We start from the raw sequence: 19,415 nt of genomic DNA on the forward strand, positions 1-19,415 counted from the left end.
CTCTAGCAGACGATGCATGCACCTGGCGGTGTACTGCGTAGTTGGGCTACTTGCCAGATATGGTGTAGGTGCAAGTCACTGAGAGGCATACACCGCAGAGTTTCTTAGTACAACTAGAGGGAAAGCTGGCGGCCCTGCACTTCATTCACCATGGAGAGGTGCAAGAATGCTGGGAAGAGAAGGTTTCTTACTTGGCTTGGCTATTGTTGGGCAGAAAACATGGATTCAAGCGTAAAAATGCGGCTCTCCCTGAGAAAAACCTCGAAAAAATGGTGTGAAAGTTTCCATACCAGCCTAACACTGAACTTTCAGTAGCGGGAAATCTTTTGAAGAACTGATAAACGCAGTACTGGAATAACTTAATCCACGCACAGAGGGGAGCATCAAGATGCAACCCCTAATTCTTAGGGACAGTTCATGTTTTCGGCCAAACCCTAGACGAGCCGAGCGGTCTGTTTTTACGTCATTTCTGGTACTTGGTATTGGCAGGCCTCTTTGAGAGCTTGGTTTTAAAAAAATGCTTTGCGATGTTAGTGCGCGATAAGTAACTCCAGGGGGCTGAATTTAATGCATAGTCCTCCACTACGGTGTCTCTTTCTTTCTCTCTCCCTTCTTTCACTTCATCACTATTTCCCATTGCGCGGCTCACAGATACTTCGCATTTCCTTTATTTCACTATAAACACTTATTATTAATTGTGCTAACGATAACTTGTATTCGATTGCACTTTATATCTCCGCAGAAAATTTTTGAATAGGCAGGAAAAATGGTTTGGTTTATGGGTGCTTAACGTCCCAAAGCGACTTCAGCTAGGCTACGAGGGACGCCGTAGTGAGGGCTCCGGAAATTTCGACCAGTTGGGGCTCTTTAACGTGCACTTCCATTGCACAGCACACGGGCCTCTAGAATTTCGCCTCCATCAAAATTATATTGCCACGGCCGGGATCGAACCCGCGTCTTCCGGCAAAAATGTTGGCCAGAAGTTTTGCGTAACGAGAGTACGAGACCAAAATTCATTGCTCAAACCGAGCTGTTAACATTGCCGGATTCGCACCACGTAAATGCATGCAGACGTATTTGTGAAGTAACGACAGTTAGGTGAAACGTCTGCCGACTGAATGCCTTCACACGAAGTACGAGAACGGAAGGCGACAGAACGGACGAACTGTCCGTAGCAGGGCTACATCAAGCAGCATTGTCAGACATACCTGGTCTGTTGTTAGAGGACTGAATAATCACGTTTGCATCACTGTAACAGTCCGACAGACGGCAGACCAAGAAAGAGACAAGACAGCAAGACAACCAACTTGCCCAACTCTTCGCCCTCCAGAATATTATTAAACGTTTGCGTCCGGTTGCGAACGAACACTTTTGCTATCATACGTTGAGCATTATCATCTACCGTCTGTTTTTTTTTTCTACCGAGAAGATCGCAAAGCAAAGGCTTTCTCAGTTTTCTGACTGCGAGCGCTAATCTGCAGTCATGAATCCCTGACACAGCGTCACTCCATAACCGTTTGCAGGCGAAATTGGTGTTTCAGCTTGCGTTTTAAGCAACTCCCTCAAAAAGGTACTGACAAAAAAAATGAAGTTGGCCAAGCTCAATACCAGTTTCTAGTGAAAAAAGACGTCAAAATTTGTCTCTTGTTAACCATATAACAACAAAAAATGAGAAGCAGGCGTCACCGCAACCGGCTGTTGCTACTAGAGCAAAAACTCGAAAGGGACTGTATAGTTTCCGCAAGTATACACTTCGGTGACTCCATGCAAAATTTTTTTGCTCAGTAACGTACAGCAAGATTACGCACCTTTCACATCGCTGCCTCTAGCGTACTTAATCACAAAAAGACTAAAACAAAGGAACAAAAAATTGGCACAGACACTTAAAGGGGCTCTGAAAGGGGCTCTAATGAATATTGTCTGGCAAGAATTTTTTCTTAATGCGTTTTGCAGAAGTGAGTTATCTCTAGTCAAAATCTGAATTTCAGTGTCTTCGCGTCTTTTCCTTTCTCGTGACTTTTTGCACGCTGGAAGGTCGGCGCTCCTCCGCCGGCCCCGCCTCCGGGAGCGGAGCTTCCTGACCCCCGCCAGAGCTACGCGGCTTATTGGCCGAGGCCATGGCAGCTGCCTGACGTCTGAAGGAATCTAACCAATAGCCACCACTCAACTTTTATGCGCAGGTGCGAGCAGGAAAAAGTCGCCGGGAAGGGCTCGCCAACTTTATCGCGTGATTGTGGGTTCTCTGCTGCGTGTAGAAGTGTATTATTTGGCTCAGGTGTTCACGACAACACAATGCAGTGGTTGAGCGAGTTGACATGCTTTCCTCGGAATGTGTTTCAGAACCCCTTTAAGCCCCGCCTTAAAGATATGACGAGATACTCCGCCTTAAAGATATGACGAGACACTCCGCCTTAAAGATATGACGAGATAGCGTAGTGCGTTAATTCACACATATTGCAGAAGGTCGCTCTGCATTTTACGTTCATAGACCCCTGGGAGTCCTCATACCCCTCCTGGCGCAGTGAGGCAGCGGTCAAGCGATGCGCCACTGCCCTGCGATGGCAGGGGCTCCCAGCGGTGGGGCTTGTGTGGGCCAGATTGCTCTTCCCGAGCGACCAATCATTAATTTGACTGCTGCCTATCACGGTGGGCAGGTTGTGATGACGTCAAAAGTCACGTCACGTGACTTAGGTGGCCCACCGGCCACTTGGATTTTTCGCTCACTGTCAACTACGGCGACGCCGAATTTTCTTCGACACGAGCGCCTCTACTCTGTCGCGTTAAATCTAACTTGAAAAATTAACTAAGCAAACCCATGGCAGTCTACTCAACCAATGTCACAAGCTCGTTTAATAGTGGCAGGAGATAGGTTTTCCAACACTTACCCCAAATTTCTCGGGAATGAAAAAAAATATTCTTCTGCCGAACAAGCGCCGAGGGGAATCACGACCGAGTGGCCCAGCTATCGGAGTTTACACGAACAAAAATCAGGCGAAATTATCCAAGGATCATTTTAAGGGACAATGCAAACTTGTCTGTGGGGGTATCGTGTTCAAAATTACGTTCAGTCGTTCCGAAAAAGATTCAAAATCGTTTTCTGTCGTGTTTGTGGGCTCAGCTCAGAAAGGTTAATTTTCTTGTCACTGGAACAAAGGTCACTGAAGGTCACTTTCTTCCAAATATTAAAAAGGACGTCACAGGGGTACTGATCATAGTACATGAACTACAGCACCATGCGTAGCGTTTATGAAGCGATATATTTCAAGCACAAATAGAATGTGTCGCACAATATCAAGGTTTTGTAGTAAAAAGGCACCACAAAAACATTAGTATAGAACATCAGTTAATATTCTGGTTCCTACCTTGAGCTACGTTCTAGCCTGCAATATCCCTGTTCTTCAGTCCTCATCCTAAAGAGAACTGAAGTCCGAGCAGTTAGATTTTTCGCGTCGTCTGCCCCGAGAGATGTAACGTTCCGTTGAAACTTTCCACTGTGTGCACTTTCAGATGTATCTTTGAAAGAATGGAAGAAAGTGGCGGAAAAGGCAAGAAAAAAAGACAATGCTCATTGTTCGGTTATTATCTGCTCCCCTAAACACATCAAGACCTCTTGTTCGACAAGACATCAACGACAACTTCGGCTAAAAACAAAGAGAGCATCGGTTCTCGTGCACACACTGCCACCGCGGCTTGTATCTATCTGCTTCGTCACAGATTAACGTTTCGAGCATATCACCTGCCAGACCGGACTTGCGCGGGAGCATGTAGCATACGCAGCCGCTGTCTTGGACCAACGTTTCACACCGTCAGGGCTCTCCCGCGCACGGGTCAAGATGCCGATCTAGTCGTAATCAAGAAAAACGTGTCTGGACGCTCATTTCACGCCCGTCTATAGCTGTCGCTACCGCGAACGGCCCGAACGCGCGCATGACAGCGGATAAGGACTTGCTGCGCACCAGTGCCGGATGCGTGGTAAGAGATAGCCGAGGGTCCTCCCCGAACACAAAAGATTACTGCAGTCTCGGGCAAGTCCCCGGGGCAGTGTTCATAGCGGCGCTGTTCGTCGGACGTAGTGGCAGTCCCAGAGTCTACAGCTGCTACGCGAAAGCAACTGTCCGCAGGTTCCATTCACCTGCTGTCTTCAAGCACCAAGACACTTTGAGGGTGTGTTCAGATGGAGCAAGGTGTTTGACGTAGAATCAGCAGAGAAGTGGGCGTGCTGAATGTTCGCGGAAGCGTCTTTTAGTCTTTGTGATACTGGAAAACAGCTTGCGTCGAGTTCTGGATCCTACACATCCTCGAAGGCTTGACACTGCTTCCTGGTAACATCGTGTGGAAGAACAGCTTCGGAAAAGGTGCGACTTAAGCAGTGGACAGTCGCAGAATCTGCTCGGAAGCATCGTAGTGGCGAGGTTCAATTGGAACGAAGAACGTGTTGAAAGTGCCGTGCTCTAGACCCAAGAAGGACTTTACAATCATTTGCTTGAAGATAGGCCTTGGGGCAAGGCACGATTAGAACCGTGGACACAACGTCTGGGTTCGCCCCAAGTGCTGCCATTGTCGGGCTTCGAGAGAATTCTGCATGTGCGCCTGAATTTTTCGAGTGTCCCCTTGTTTACACAGTGGAATCTGCGTCGCGATATCCGTAACTCCCCGAGGCTTTGTTGTTGTGCGTGTAATACCCATCGTCATCTTCGAGCGCGAGACGTTGCCGAAATTGGTCAAGGCCACTTCCTCTCGTCTGCGCACTAGGCTTATTGCAGGAGTGGTTTACCCAAGAAATCTTGACTGACATGTAGATTTTGCTACTGTTCCCTGGACATTTTTGAGTCAGGCAACCAAGCACAAGGCCGTGGTATTAGTTTTTTTATCCTGGTAGAACTTTCTTCAAGGACCACTCAAGATGGACACAAAGGAGGCCGTATTCTGGAGCAGCTACTCGGCAGTAGCGACGCCCACTATCCAGGAGGATATCTTCGTCCAGAGATCAGCGCCCAGCAGGGCCTGGTTCGGCAATTCAGATTCCGGCAAGCTGCCCAAGATCACCAAGAAGCAGTGGCTTATGATCGTCCTCATCTACCTGGGCAACTTCTGCGCCGCCATGAGCTTCTCACTGCAGGCACCCTTCTTCCCCAAGAAGGTACGTGGTCGACGATGGTCCACTTACCTGAACCCAAGCAGCCCAGAAGGCCAAAGTAATGTTCAACAGTCTAGCAACGGAACAGCCGTTCGCAATTGGTAGCGAGGTGCTGGAAGTAGTAAGAGAATGTCTACTTAGGGCAGGTAGTGACAGCTGATTGGGATCATGAGAGGGAAATAACTAGAAGAGTAAGAATGGGGTGGAGCGCATATGGCAGGTTCTCTCAGATCATGAATGGCAGTTTGCCAATATCCTTCAAGAGAAATGTCTAAAACAGTTGTATGTTACCGGTACTCACCTATGGGGCAGAAACGTGGAGGCTAACAAAGAGGGTTCAGCTGAAGTTAAGGACAACGCAGCGAGCCGTGGAAAGAAAAATTATAGGTGTAACGTTAATAGATCGGAAGCGGGAGGAGTGGGTGAGGGAACAAACGCGGGTTATGGCGTCTTAGTCGAAATCAGGAGGAAGAAGTGGGCTTGGGCAGGGCATGCAATGCGAAGGCAAGGTCGGAGTGGATTCCAAGAGAAGGCAGACGTAGCAGGGGGTGGCAGAAAGTTAGGTGGGCGGATGAGATTAAGAAGTTTGCGGGGATGCGGTGGCCGCAACTGGCAAAGGGCAGGGTTGACTGGAGAGACATGAGAGGCCTTTGCCCTACAGTGGGCGTAGTCAGGCTGATGATGATGATGAAGCAGGACAGGTAATTGGCCCAATATTGAAAATGTATGGTTTAACTCAGGTCATTTGTTGGGCCGGCCCTTGCCAATACGCTTCCAATATAGGGCCTATTCCGCACTACTTGGGAATAAGCACAGAGCGGCTTGGTTAGATAGCATTAATTGCTCGTTAGTGCGCTTGGGTTGGGTGCTAACTAGCAGTTACGCTTCTTCACCCTTGTGGAATTCGCCTACACATTCGGCCAGATAGTTTTACTGTGTGGACTGGAGAGTTGTTCTCGCATCCCGGGCTCAAGTTAACTGAGCTGGCCGACATAAGCCAAGCCAATTGAAAAGACAGTTTGTACGCAACATATAGTGGGTAAATCGTTGTAACAGTTATTCCTTTGTGTGAATGAAACTTAGGGTCGGGTCAGCGCCCGGTTTGTGTTCCTTGCGTGTGCCCGCGTTTGTTGTGCTGTTCAATTCACTATACGTATAGTCCTATTAGTGCCAGAGCACTGTTCTGACGAGTAAATCCCGCGCAATATCTTGAGGTGTTTTTGGGTTTGTGCCAAGCGAAATTCAAATATATCCGCCACAGGAATTCGAACCCTCCGCTCGCGAACACATCAGCTTCGCTGGCCACTGCGCGTAGAGCACTGTAGGCTACCGCCGCAGCCGATCACGCCTCCTTCTAACTGCAACACACTGTCGCGCTGTGCATTGCACATCGTATTCATCATCAACTAATACTATAGGTTTCGCGTTATGCTTTTTGTGGATGTAGTGACAGAGATGTACGCTGCACGCGTACGCGCGGGCAACGTTGTCTCAGAAACAATAGAGCAATACTTGCTGGCGTCGACAACATTGATGATCTCGCTTCTCGATGGATGGTCCTCATGGCGGACACCTCAACCGCGCCGTAGGTGAGGGATCCGAATTCCACCACCTTGGGCTATTTAGTGCGCTCAAGTGTTGTACACTTTGCAGAAAACTAGTAACCGATTACAAGGTGCTGTCTGTCGGGTAATTTTTGGGGGGAATTATGTACGCCTTGCGGTCGCGGTGGGAGTCTCGAACACAAAGAGTGCCAAATTCACTTTTGGGGCGATGCTTCCCGCCGCGATGGCTCAGTGGTTACAGCGTTCGGCTGCTGACCCGAAAGGCACGGGTTCGATCCCGGCCGTGGCGGTCGAATTTCGATGGACGTGAAATTCTAGAGGCGCTTGTGCTGTGCGATGTCGGTGAACGTTAAAGAATCCCAGGTGGTCGAAATTTCCGGATCCCTTCACTACGGCGTCCATAGCCTGAGTCGCTTTGGGACGTTAAACACCCATAATCCAAACCAAACCAAATCTTCTCAGAATGGACCGGACACTTCTTTGTAACGACCATGAGCCAATGAGTAACGCATGAATCGCTGAGCGCTTTATAGTAGCGGCATATTGTTTTGTTAGAAGTGTAGTCATTTTTACGCACACAACTGTCCGCTATGGGAGGAAGTAAAATGACCTGTATAAAGGTTAGGCTGGCGTCAGAACATCGATGTTCTGCGGGTTGAACAAGACATCGGCAGTTCCTTTGTGTGTTAGCAAAACACTTTGCCAATATACGCGCTGGTGTTGCGAAACTGTCGACGTCGTCACGGCATCACGTCACGGTGCAAAGCCATTTTACAGGATACCGGAGAAAAAAAAAAGCTAGAAACCTCGAAGAAGTGCTGTGAAAATTTCCATACCAGCCTAACACCGCACCTTCACTCGCGTTAAATCTATTGAAGAACTGAAAAACGCACTACTGAAATAATTTAAATCTACTGAAGAACTGGAAAACGCAGGACTGAAATAACAACCTGCGCACAGAGGAGAGCACCGCGGCTCAACTCGTAATCCCGAGGGACAATCCACGTTTTCGGCCAAACTCTAGACGAGCCAAGCACGAAACCTCGTCTTACCAGCATTCCCAAGGTGGATGGAGTGCTTTTTAAGAAACTCGCATAGACGGTGGCCCCAGCTTTCCCTCTAGGTATATAGTACCTCTGCTCATTGCTTTTTGGTAGGTTATTATCTGCTCCCTTAAACTCAAGACATCAACGACGACTTCGGGTGAAAGCAAAGAAAGCATCGGTTCTCGTTGCACACTCAGCCACCGCGGCTTGTACATATCTGTTTCGTCTCTGATTAAGGTTTCAAGCATATCGTCCGCCAGGCTCGTGCGGGAGCATGTAGTGTACGCAGCCGCTGTCTTTGACCAATATTTAGCACTGTCAGGGATCTCTCGCACACGGGTCAAGGTGCCGATCAAGCCGTAATCAAGAAAGCTCACTTCCAGAGAGCCCAACGCGCGCATTTCAACGGATAATGACTTCCTGCGCGCTACTGCCGGATGCGTGGTATGAGATAGGCGAGGGTACTCCCCGAACACACAAGATTACCAAAGTCTCGGGCAAGTCCACGGAGCAGTTTTTTTAGCGGCGCTGTTCGTCGAACGTGGTGGCAGCCCCAGAGTCTATAGCTGCTACGAGAACGCAACTGTTCGCAGGTTCCATTCACATTGCTGTCTTCAAGCGCCACGACACTTGGGGGTTTGCTCGGAAGATGGAGCAAGATATCTGACGTAGAATAAGCACAGAAGTGGGCGTGCTGAATGTTAACGGAAGCGTCTTTTAGTCTTTGTGATACTGGAAAACAGCTTGCGCCAAGTTCTGGACCCTGCACATGCTCGAAGGCTTGACACTGCTTCCTGGCAACATCGTGTAGAAGAACTGCTTGGGACAAGGTACGACTTAAGCAGTGGAGAGTCACAGAATGTGCTCGGAAGCATCGCAGTGGTGAGATTCAACTAGAACGAAGAACGTGTTGAAAGTGCCGTGTTGTATACCGAAGTAGGACTTTACAATCCTTTGCTTGAAGATAGCTAGGCATTGGGGCAAGGCATTATTAGAACCGCGGACACAACTACTGGGTTCGCCCGAAGTACTGCCAATGTCGGCCTTCGAGAGAATTCTACATGTGCGCCTGAATTCTTCGAGTGTCCTCTTGATTACACAGTGGAGTCTGCGTCGCGATATCCGCAACCCCCTGAGTCTTTGTTCTAACTGTGGTGCGTGTAATACCCATCGTCATCTTCGAGACGTTGGCGCGAGAATTTGTCAAGACTACTTTCTATCGTCTGCGTACTAGGCTTATTGCAGGAGTGGTTTACCAAAGAAGACTCGACTGACCTGTAGATTCTGCTACTGCTCCTTGCACATTTTTGAGTCAGGAAACCAAGCACAGAGCCGTGCTGTTATTTTTGATTCTTGTGGAACTTTCTTCGAGGACTACTCAAGATGGACACAAAGGAGGCAGTCTCCTGGAACAGCTGCTCGGGCGTAGCGACGCCCACCATCCAGGAGGACATCGTCCAGCAATCAGCGCCCAGCCAGGACTGGTTCGGCAATTTAGTGTCCGCCAAGGTGCCCAAGTTCACCAAGAAGCAGTGGCTTATGGTCATCTTCATCTACATGGGCAACTTCTGCGCCGCCTTGAGCTATTCACTGCAGGCACCCTTCTTCCCCATGGAGGTTGGTTTATTGGTTTATTGGCGTTTAACGTCTCAAAGCGACTCAGGCTATGAGGGACGCCGTAGTGAAGGGCTCCTGATATTTCGACCACCTGGTGTTCTTTAACGTGCACTGACATCGCGCAGTACACGGGCTTCTAGAGTTTCGCCTCCATCGAAATTCGGCCGCCGCGGCCTTGATCCAACCCGCGTCTTTCTGGTCAGTAGCCGAACGCAGTAACCAGAGCCACCGCGGTGGGGCCCCAAGGAGGTACGCGGTCGACGATTGTCCAGTTACCTGAACCCAAGCTGCACATGTAATCGGCCCGTTATTGAGAATGGATGTTTTCACTAGTCCTTTGTAGGGCCGGTTTTTCCTAATATTGGCCAGTGTTGGCCAATATTTGTCTATACTGGGCCAATTATCCGTGCTTCATGGGAACAAGCAAAGAGCGGCTTGGTTAGGTGGTTTTAATTACTCGCTTGTTCGCTTGGTGGATGCTAACGAGCAATTACACCTATTCTACCTTGGGTAATTTCCCTACACATTTGGCCAGATATCTTTACTTTCTGAATTGGTGAGTTGAGCGAGTTGGAACCATGCAGGAAAGAACACGCACCATGAGCGGATACACACACGCAAGGAACTCAAGTTAGGCGCTGACCCTGAACTAAGCTTTTAATCGCAGGCAGAAGATGTAGAAAATATTTGCATGCGCGAACAGTGTGTGTACGTATGGCACAGTGAAACAAGGATTATACAAAAAGAAGCAGGCAAAGGAGCCTTTTTGTTATCTAAATAACGATATTCGGGCTTATGGAGAGACGTCTGATGACTGGCTTGCAGTATTTTTTTTTTATTTTAGGACAAAAATACTTCCGTTAATTTCGGAGAAGCGTTATCTCAGAGCCTGCACATGATTTTTTTTTTTTTTAGTTGAAAAGATTGGCTCACATTTCCGGCTCGAGTTCGGGAAATTGAGTGGCCACGTGTGAATACGACTCCCACGGAATGGCATGCGCCTTCGCACTCCTCTATCATCATCATCATCATTTAATGGCCCTTAAAGACCCCTGGCGGGGTATTACATAAGGGGGGGGCGAACATCGAAGCAAGTAATGACATTATTAGGTCAAAAAAAAAAAATATACATATACAAAAAAGTACAGTAAAACAGTGAAAAAAAACTGAAAAAAAAGTATACAGTGAAGAAAAAGTATACAGTGAAACAATCGTTGCTTGGAAGAGAAAAAAAAAAGAAAAACACGTTTATAAATCAGGCAGACAGGTGCAGTAGTATATCAAACAATCATAACATAAAAATAAAACGCAAAGGCAACAGTTACCCACATTGGGATTTCAAGTGCAATGACAGCATTTGGCGGAATTTCAGAGCATCGCGTTCAGTGACAATTAATTCGGGTAGTGAATTCCATTCATTAATGGCAAGAGGCAGAAATGACTTGTTAAATGCGTTTGAGGAGCCATGAAGTCTTAGGATGCTCATGGAGTTGAAAAGACGGCGTGATGTTCGGAGGGGAGGGAGCAGAAGGGAGTGTCGAAGTGAGGGAAAACAATAGTACAATTTATGGAATAATGATAAACGGGCAATTATACGCCTATGCGCGAGAGGCTCGATGTCGGCAGATAATTTTATTTTGGTAATGCTAGAGCGGGTGTCATAGTTGGAGGAAATAAAGCGGGCTGCACGGTTTTGGACGGCTTCTAGGCTGGCTATTAAGTAGGCTTGATGTGGGTTCCATATTGGGGATGCAAATTCAAGTTTGCTACGGACGAAAGTTTTGTAGGCTAGGCTGCGAATGGAAGAAGGGGAGAAACTGAGGTTGCGTCTGATAAAGCCGAGTGTTTTAGATGCATCAGCAGCAATCTTCGTGATGTGCTCGGACCAAGTGAGGTTGCTCGTGATATGGATGCCAAGATACCGGTATGATTCGGCTTTAGTAAGGATGGTTGAACTGAGTGAATAAGCGTAGTCGATATTAGTGCGCTTGCGTGATACCTGCATGTATTTGCATTTCGTTACGTTGAGCGTCATTAGCCATGTGGAACACCAGCTTTCAATCCTGTTTAGGTCGCTTTGGAGCAATTCCTGATCATTGTTAGTAGTTATGCGGCGGTACAGGACGCAGTCATCTGCGAAAAGACGAATTGTCGATGAAATGTCGGAAGGAAGATCATTGATGAAGATTAAAAATAAAAGTGGGCCGAGCACCGAGCCCTGAGGCACACCAGAGAAAACTTTTGTTGTGGGAGAATTGTCATTATCGATAGCAGTGAATTGAGAGCGATCAGTTAGGAAGCAGCGAATCCATTTTAATATCAGGGGATCGAGGCATAAGCATGAAAGTTTAGCTAAAAGGCGTTGGTGGGGTACACGATCAAATGCTTTTGAAAAATCAAGGTAAATGACGTCTGTCTGGAATGAAGAATCTAAGTTTAGGTTAAGGTTGGTAGTGAATTCGAATAGTTGGGTTTCGCATGAGTAACCGGATCGGAAGCCGTGCTGATTGGAAAAAAAGAAAGAGTTAGAATCAAGGTGAGATGCGGTTTGTGAATATATAATATGCTCTAATAGTTTGCATGCAATGCAGGTTAAAGAAATTGGACGGTAGTTGGACGGATCATGACGGTTGCCTGCTTTAAAAACTGGTACTACTCGACTTAGCTTCCAGTCGTCCGGAATTAAGCTGGTAGCAATAGATTGATCAAAGATTATTTGCAAAATTTGACTGGAGATTTCCTTGGTGCATTTCAGTATCTTAACTGGTATATTGTCTGGTCCCGGGGCACTTGATACTTTAAGTTTTTCGATGAGGCTTCCAATACCGTTAGCTGTTATAGTAACAGGCGGCATTTGCGAAAATGAAAACTTCGATACAGGAGGAATGTCTGAAGTAGATTCATTGGTGAAAACCGAGGAGAAATAAGAGTTCATTACAGCACTGCGTTCGCCTGATGCGACCGCAGAGCCATCCGGGTTAACCAAGGAGATGTGATGCGTAGACCTATTACCTGGCGTAAGGAGATTCCAGAATTTCTTTGGATTGGAGCGCATGATTTCTAGCAAGTCCTGGTGGTAAAATTTCTTTTTTGAGCTTCGCAAAAGTCTCGTGTATTCGCAAAGACACGCGAAATACTTATCCCACCTTGAGACACTGGGAGAATGCTTTGCAAGACGGAAAAGACGTTTTTTTTTCATTAAAAGTTTTCTGAGGGCATTGGAAAACCAAGGTTTGCTGGCATCACCTCGAATGCGTACGAGGGGTACATATAGATGAATAAGTGATATTAATTTTTGTTTGAAGAGCAACCAGTTATCATTGACGGTTCTTGTGGAAGAGGACATACGAAAGTGATGGAAAAACTTGTCTAGCTCAGCAATGATACTTGGAACATCGGCCTTATTATAGTCACGAATGAATTTAACTGAAGGTTGACGAGTAGCGATGGGTATAGATAAGTTAAACAACAAGGTACAATGATCGCTGAAGCCCGGAATGGATGATAATGACTGGACACATTCAGGATCTGAAACAAGAACAAGGTCGAGGGTATTGTTTAGGCGAGTTGGAGTGTGAACTGTTTGCACAAGGTTAAAGGTAAGAACTAAGTTTAGAAACTCACTCGATTGGCCAGAATGTGCGGATAAGTTGTACCAGTCAATATCAGGAAAGTTGAAATCGCCGCATAGTAAGTAAGTTGCATGGGGATAACGGGTATTAAGGTCGAGTAGTATTGAGTACAGTTCATTAACAAATGAAATGTCGCTGTCTGGAGGACGATAGCATGCAAGCAATATGACTGTGCTAGAAGGAAGCAATAACCTTATCGCAACGATTTCATGATTGCAGATGGGCAAAAGAGGAAAAGAAGGCGTGCTCGATTTTACAAAAACCAATACACCACCTCCTCTCCGCATCACCCTATCGCGTCTGTGGACCGTGAAAGATCGCGTATCGTGCAGCAGCTCTTCATTCGAGATGTCCGAGGTCAGCCACGATTCAGTAAATATAGCTATATCAGTATCGCTATCGTTTAGGAAGGCTTCAACGGCATCTTTTTTGGGCAGATAGCTGCGGACGTTGGAAAGTAGAACTGCTAAGGTTTGATAACTCGGGGCTGCGTATGTCACTTGTGGTGACTGACGAAGTAGGTGTGGCGGAGGCCGATGAGCGGATGGCAAACGCTATAACTTCACTTCTTGGACAGAATCTGTTTCAGAGTTATAAATAAATTGACGGTCATTCATCAGGAGCTTGTCGAAACGGATCTTAAATGTGGTGCTTCTTCCTTGGGCGTAAGAATAAAGCTTACTTCTGGCCATTCGCACACGTTTTGAGTAATCTTCGCGAATTGCAAAAGTATTTTTTAGCTTCGGTCCTGCCGTTAAAATCCTTGATTTTTCCTTGAAACGGGCCAGTTTGACAACTATTGGGCGATTTTTCTCCTCTTGATAACGCCCTATCCTGTGCGCCCGTTCAATGTCATCAGGGCTGACGGTAAGGCTAAGTTTATCTGAACAAAAAGAAATAATCAGAGACTCAGACTGAGCCCAGGTTTCAGCGCGATCATCCTTAATTCCAAAAAAGATCAAATTGCCGCGGCGAAGGCGATTCTCTGCGTCATCATATTTGTCGGCAAGAACTTTAATTTCCGCAGAAAATTTTTCTACATTCGTTTGTGAAGTGCTAGAAGAATTGGGGTCGATTTGTTGATTCAGCTCGGCAATTTTTTCCAGTGCATCAACGCGAGAAGACAAGCGGCTGACCACACCTTCAATATCAGTTTGTGCAGCACGTATTTTTGCGAGTTCAGCAAGGACTATGGCTTGGGACTGTTCTAAGCGAAACAGTGTCTGCGAAATTGATTCAAGCGATACAGGTGTGTCCTCTTCTGTAGGACCAGGATTTAGTTCAACGTCACCCGAGAGGACAAGCAAGAGGCATACCAGGTGGGCGTTGAGACAAAAGTAACATGACAGGCACATTACTCTACGGTAGAAGTCAAGCAGGTCAGCGGGGCACGACACTGCGACCAAGAAGGGGTTGCTAGTACGGACAGAGTTGGCATGAGGTAGGTAACTAACCTGCGCAAAGAGTGGCGGTTTCATGACCACGTTCGTTGCAGTGGCGTGCCCCGAATGGCCCCAGAACGATAGCTGCATTTGTAGTCGAGGCGTGGCTCCTGTGGTGACGGTGGTGTGTGGTTGCCAGGCAGGCGTTTCGACTGTAGCTGGATGTGGCGGATGGAACGTGTCTTCTGCTGTCTTGGCGATGAACACGGGAAGCTGCGAAGCAGCCTCACCGAGGTGACGGGCAGTGGCGGGGTAGATGCTGCCAAGGCAGGAATTCAGCGCAGCAAAGATCCAAATCAGGAAGGCCTGCGCAAAGAGTGGCGGTTTCATGACCACGTTCGTTGCAGTGGCGTGCCCCGAATGGCCCCAGAACGATAGCTGCATTTGTAGTCGAGGCGTGGCTCCTGTGGTGACGGTGGTGTGTGGTTGCCAGGCAGGCGTTTCGACTGTAGCTGGATGTGGCGGATGGAACGTGTCTTCTGCTGTCTTGGCGATGAACACGGGAAGCTGCGAAGCAGCCTCACCGAGGTGACGGGCAGTGGCGGGGTAGATGCTGCCAAGGCAGGAATTCAGCGCAGCAAAGATCCAAATCAGGAAGGCCTGCGCAAAGAGTGGCGGTTTCATGACCACGTTCGTTGCAGTGGCGTGCCCCGAATGGCCCCAGAACGATAGCTGCATTTGTAGTCGAGGCGTGGCTCCTGTGGTGACGGTGGTGTGTGGTTGCCAGGCAGGCGTTTCGACTGTAGCTGGATGTGGCGGATGGAACGTGTCTTCTGCTGTCTTGGCGATGAACACGGGAAGCTGCGAAGCAGCCTCACCGAGGTGACGGGCAGTGGCGGGGTAGATGCTGCCAAGGCAGGAATTCAGCGCAGCAAAGATCCAAATCAGGAAGGCCTGCGCAAAGAGTGGCGGTTTCATGACCACGTTCGTTGCAGTGGCGTGCCCCCTGCACGACATGAACCAAGCCATGTGAAAAGGCAACTCTGCGTAACATATTGTAGGCGAATCGCTTTTATAGGTATTTCTTGCGGTGAATTATGCTTAGTTTCGTGTCAGCACTTGAGGTCTTTGCGTGTGCCCGCGTTTGTTGGGCACTTCTATGCACTGTACGTATACTTTTATTAAGGCGAAAGCCTTCAATGGCTCATACTGTCGTCCGCCCGTTAGCAAAGCGTGTCACACGCGTTTAACTCGGGAAATAAAAAAGATGGAAGAAAACCAATGGTTGCTTCAGATAGAGGAGGAAGAAATGAACCTAGGAGCCAAGTTTGATGACTGTAGAGTTATTGCCAGAGAATGTTCACAGAATGTCGCAGAATTGTCACAGAATGTTCGGAGAAACGTCGCATTTGTGTCAGATTAGATGGAAAAATGTGTAATTAAGCGTAATTAACACTTAAGATCCCGGTAAGATGTATAATTTGGGTATCGATATAGCCACGGGAACGGGGTGACGTCACATCCACCGGAAGTCGTCACGGCATAGTGTCGTCGGCTTTCGCCTCTCAACACTTCATTTGCCAAAGTGTCCTCGCAGTTTTTTTTTTCGGCCTTCCGCAAAACCAAATTCAATGGAGCACTTTACTAGAAGTAAGCTTAGCCTCAAGCTCTGAGCCTCGTACTGATTTCGACTGCACCTTGTCGTGGGAGCGGACGCTCTCCTGGTTCCCACTCAAGTGTCGTCGTCTGCAACGATGTCCGATAGCACCTCACTGCTCTTGCAAAGTGACCGCGCTCTAGCGCTAAATAAGGTACTGCTTAATCGCCCTCTTATTTCGCAAAGTAAGGACGCTGAACTTTCGATAACATGTTTCTTGGGGTGCGCTTGTACCTTAGACTTGGTTTCCCTCAGCTTCGTGATGATCGATAAGCTTCGAGTTCGCGGGCCTGCGCTTTTTGAGCGGCGTGACACTCTGCTGTTGTGTCGCACCGAAAATATCAATCGGTGCGGTTGGCGAAGCGTGCTGTGCAATGGCGTACACTTGTTCACAGAGTGCGTTTTTTCCTTGGAAGTAGCACAGCTTTCGCATTTATTCTTTCGACTCACCAGAGCATGCGCCTCGACTGGCTGTTCAAGTGTAACCGTTAGGTGCTGTCTGGAGTGATTTTAGGTAAGGACACGTGGGTGACATGCAAAGGGAGTGCGTCAGCTGTCTGGACAAGCTATGCGTCGGCCTGCCGCTAAATGTCGTTAGGTGTCGCTAAATGTCGTTAGGTGTCGCTAAATGTCGCCAGGTGCCGCTGAAAAGTCACCAAGTGCCAAAGCTGCCCTAGGGCCATTTCAATTCTTGATTCGAAACAATTTTTCTCGTCCTTTCTTCGTCCGTCGTCTGCCAGCGCTACATATTGAATATGTCAAACCAGCTTGCCCAGCAGTATACCCTGATAGTGTGATAGGTGACCGAAGTATAAAATGTACTAAGTTTGAAGCATGAGAAAATCATTGCATATTTAGTTTTGTTTTGGGTAGCTTTCTTCAGTATTCACAATTCCCTTGAACATCTTCTCACATGCGATCCTTCACAAAAAGGAATAATTGGCAGTGGTTTAGCTCTGGTTAAATCTGGAGGATTGCGAAAGCAACGAGGAGAGAGAAGTGACGGAGAGCGCGCGGCAGCGGTGGCGGCCCCGGCACGCTAGCTATGCGCCGCTAGTGGGCATGCGCAACTGGAGAGCGCGGCGGCGGCACCTCTGAGTCACCCGCGCAGCGACAGCGGCGGCGCGCCAGCAGTTCGCCGTGTGACGTCACTGCTCCTCGCGCATGCGCAGTATGGCCTTTCGTCAGCTCCGCTAAAGTGAGCTCCGCGAAATGGCTCGGCGACTCGCGCAGTGTTGCTTTCGCAGCAAAAAACTGGTTCTTGAGCGCAAAGCGTTCCTGTTTGTTTCTGTGAGTGCACTAGCGAATGATTATGTGCGTTGCCCCTGAGATACGCCTTATCATCGAACGCGTTATCGCAATCTCCGAGATGACAGAGACGGCGGCGAAGATAAGGAAACCGCGGCGCCAAAGAATGCCGTTTCGAGGCTGCCTGATTAACCAAGTGAAAGCACTCGCTCTTACTTTCGCCATTACAGAGTGTCGGAAGTAGGCAAACGGCTTACGCAAGCGAAACAAAGTTCCGTTCCCCTGTCCGGGTCATCGGAGTCGACGGCTGGCCAGATAGGGACATTGAAGTCGGCGATAAGATAGCTGACGACGAATTGTTCCTCTTGGGTCAGCTTCTTGTCATGCGCCCGCATGGTTTAGCCGCGCGTGACTTCGCTCGCAACATTCCTATTGTTCGCTTAGCGTCCACATATCGTGCGTTCTACATCTGACACTCTGGAGGCCTATCTGTGCTGTGCACCGCTAAACAAACATTTCTGTTTAGGTGACTCTGGGAGAAAATTAGGTCGAGCGGTTGTTCTTTCAATTCTGCGCAGCCTTCTCAGTCGATTTGCTCTGTCTAAATCAGTATCCTGCTCCCAGCGGCCAAATAGCTTCCAATTTCTCGTGTTATCACCGCGAAGTTACGTAATTGTGATCTAAACATGCCTTCCGCCGCGCATGAATTTAATCATATATGCGTGATCAGACAACTCTTGTTTCTAAAGGCGCAGAGACCTCCGTAGCAAGGAGCATGGCGAAAGATCGTTGGGTGGTGTTTGGGCCTAAGGCTGCAAAACTTTATGCGTATGCTGTCTGGGAACACCCAGACTTGAGATATACATTTTAACGCAAAAGCGTTAAGGCCCCGTTCTGCTGAAAATTCGGCGTCGTCTGCGGCGTTTTGAGCGAAAAAAACCCACAGGAAAGCAACCTAGGTGAGTATGCGGGCCACCTAGGTCACGTGACCTTGTGGCTTCATCACAACCTGCCCACCAGACTTTGAGCAAGCTGACCACCATTGCAGGTGGCAGTTCTGTTAATGATTGGTCGCGATTGTTTGCTTGTGAAAAACAACCTGGGTCGCAAAAGCCCCACCAAGGTATCAGCACCTGCCATCGCAGTGCAGTGGTTAACCGCTGCAGCACTGCGCCAGCAGTTGAATGAGGACTCCCAGCGAACTGTAAATGTAGAGAATGACCAGTTCGCGTCTATGGACATTAATTTTTGTTAGCCCTCACAAACCAAACTTTTGGTCTGAAAAGGATCTCAAGGACCGGATGCGGCGACTGTGCTTAAATCCCGCAGTGTGATTAACATAGGTGCTTTTATTCCCTTTTGCAGGCTACGGAAAAGGGTGCCACCCCCACGGAGTATGGTCTCATCTTCTCCTCTTTCTACTTCACCATTTTCCTCATCGCTCCCGTCTACGGGAAGCTGGTGAGTGCATTTTGACTCCCTTTTTAGCCCTTTTGTAGTTGTTTTGATGCGGCAGCATTATAGCTCTTTCGTCAAAGACGCGGTCGTTAGGCGTCCGTGCGAAGCCCCAGCCCCCTAGCGGAGCGGAGCTCAACTAGCGCTTGCTCCGAAGTTCCGCCGGAAGAGTGCGAGGAGGAAGCGAGAAGGAGGAGTGGAGGGGAGGGCGAACCGGACTGGTTCGTTGCATTAGCTCATCTTCGTCGCGCTCAGCTCAGAGCCTCGTACCCCGTGCTGCTGTGAGTCATGTTCCGAGCTTGCGTTTGCGATGGGTGCTCCCGTTCCGTCCCGGTCGCGAGGCGACAGGTGCAGCTGTCTAGAAAACGCAAAGCACAAGCCGAGTTGTTGAACTTAGCAAAGCGCAATTAAAAGACAGGGACAAGAAGCACACAGGACAAACGCTTGACATCAGCTAGTTCTTTACTCGGGAAAAACACATATATACATATAAATACCAGCGCAAAACAGCAGGACACACGACGAAGAACGAGGACACACAAGCGCTGCTAAGGTCAAGGAAGGAGTGCTGACATCATCAGCACTCCTTCCCTGACCTTATCACGCAAGGAAATTGCTTACCTTGATGCCTGTTCACGCTTAACACACTTGTGAAAAAGCCGATTCATTGCTTGGT

At 48.3% G+C, this 19,415-nt stretch overlaps 2 protein-coding genes across 3 annotated transcripts in view; one reads left to right on the forward strand and one right to left on the reverse strand.

The window, feature by feature from the left end:
• Positions 1-3,743: 3,743 nt before the first annotated feature.
• Positions 3,744-19,415, forward strand: part of LOC149330499 (MFS-type transporter SLC18B1-like) — a 40,486-nt gene continuing 24,814 nt past the window's right edge. The window contains exons 1-2 of one of the 2 annotated variants that reach the window (XM_089561099.1): positions 3,744-5,140; positions 18,650-18,745. In XM_089561099.1, coding sequence (XP_089417225.1) covers positions 4,904-5,140; positions 18,650-18,745 — 333 coding nt within the window. In that variant the 5' untranslated portion in view covers positions 3,744-4,903. Of the gene's footprint in view, positions 5,141-8,230; positions 9,366-18,649; positions 18,746-19,415 lie in introns of those variants that run through there. The other variant, XM_089561100.1, reaches the window with a different exon arrangement.
• On the reverse strand, positions 13,748-15,377 carry LOC149330500 (uncharacterized). The gene is made up of 2 exons (XM_089561098.1): positions 14,452-15,377; positions 13,748-14,393 (listed from the first exon to the last, which is right to left on the reverse strand). Exons 1-2 carry the CDS (start codon positions 15,355-15,357, stop codon positions 14,352-14,354), a joined length of 948 nt encoding a protein of 315 aa, XP_089417224.1. The 5' UTR covers positions 15,358-15,377; the 3' UTR covers positions 13,748-14,351.

This window comes from Amblyomma mixtum, chromosome 9, assembly GCF_055824585.1.
Source record: "Amblyomma mixtum isolate Tamu chromosome 9, ASM5582458v1, whole genome shotgun sequence".
NCBI lineage: Eukaryota > Metazoa > Arthropoda > Arachnida > Ixodida > Ixodidae > Amblyomma > Amblyomma mixtum.

Coding starts and splice junctions, on each gene's coding strand:
- LOC149330500 (XM_089561098.1), bottom strand. CDS start 15,357: ATGAAACCGCCACTCTTTGCGCAGGCCTTCCTGATTTGGATCTTTGCT. Junction 14,394..14,451: donor AACCGCCACTCTTTGCGCAG/GTTAGTTACCTA, acceptor TCTTGGTCGCAG/TGTCGTGCCCCGCTGACCTG.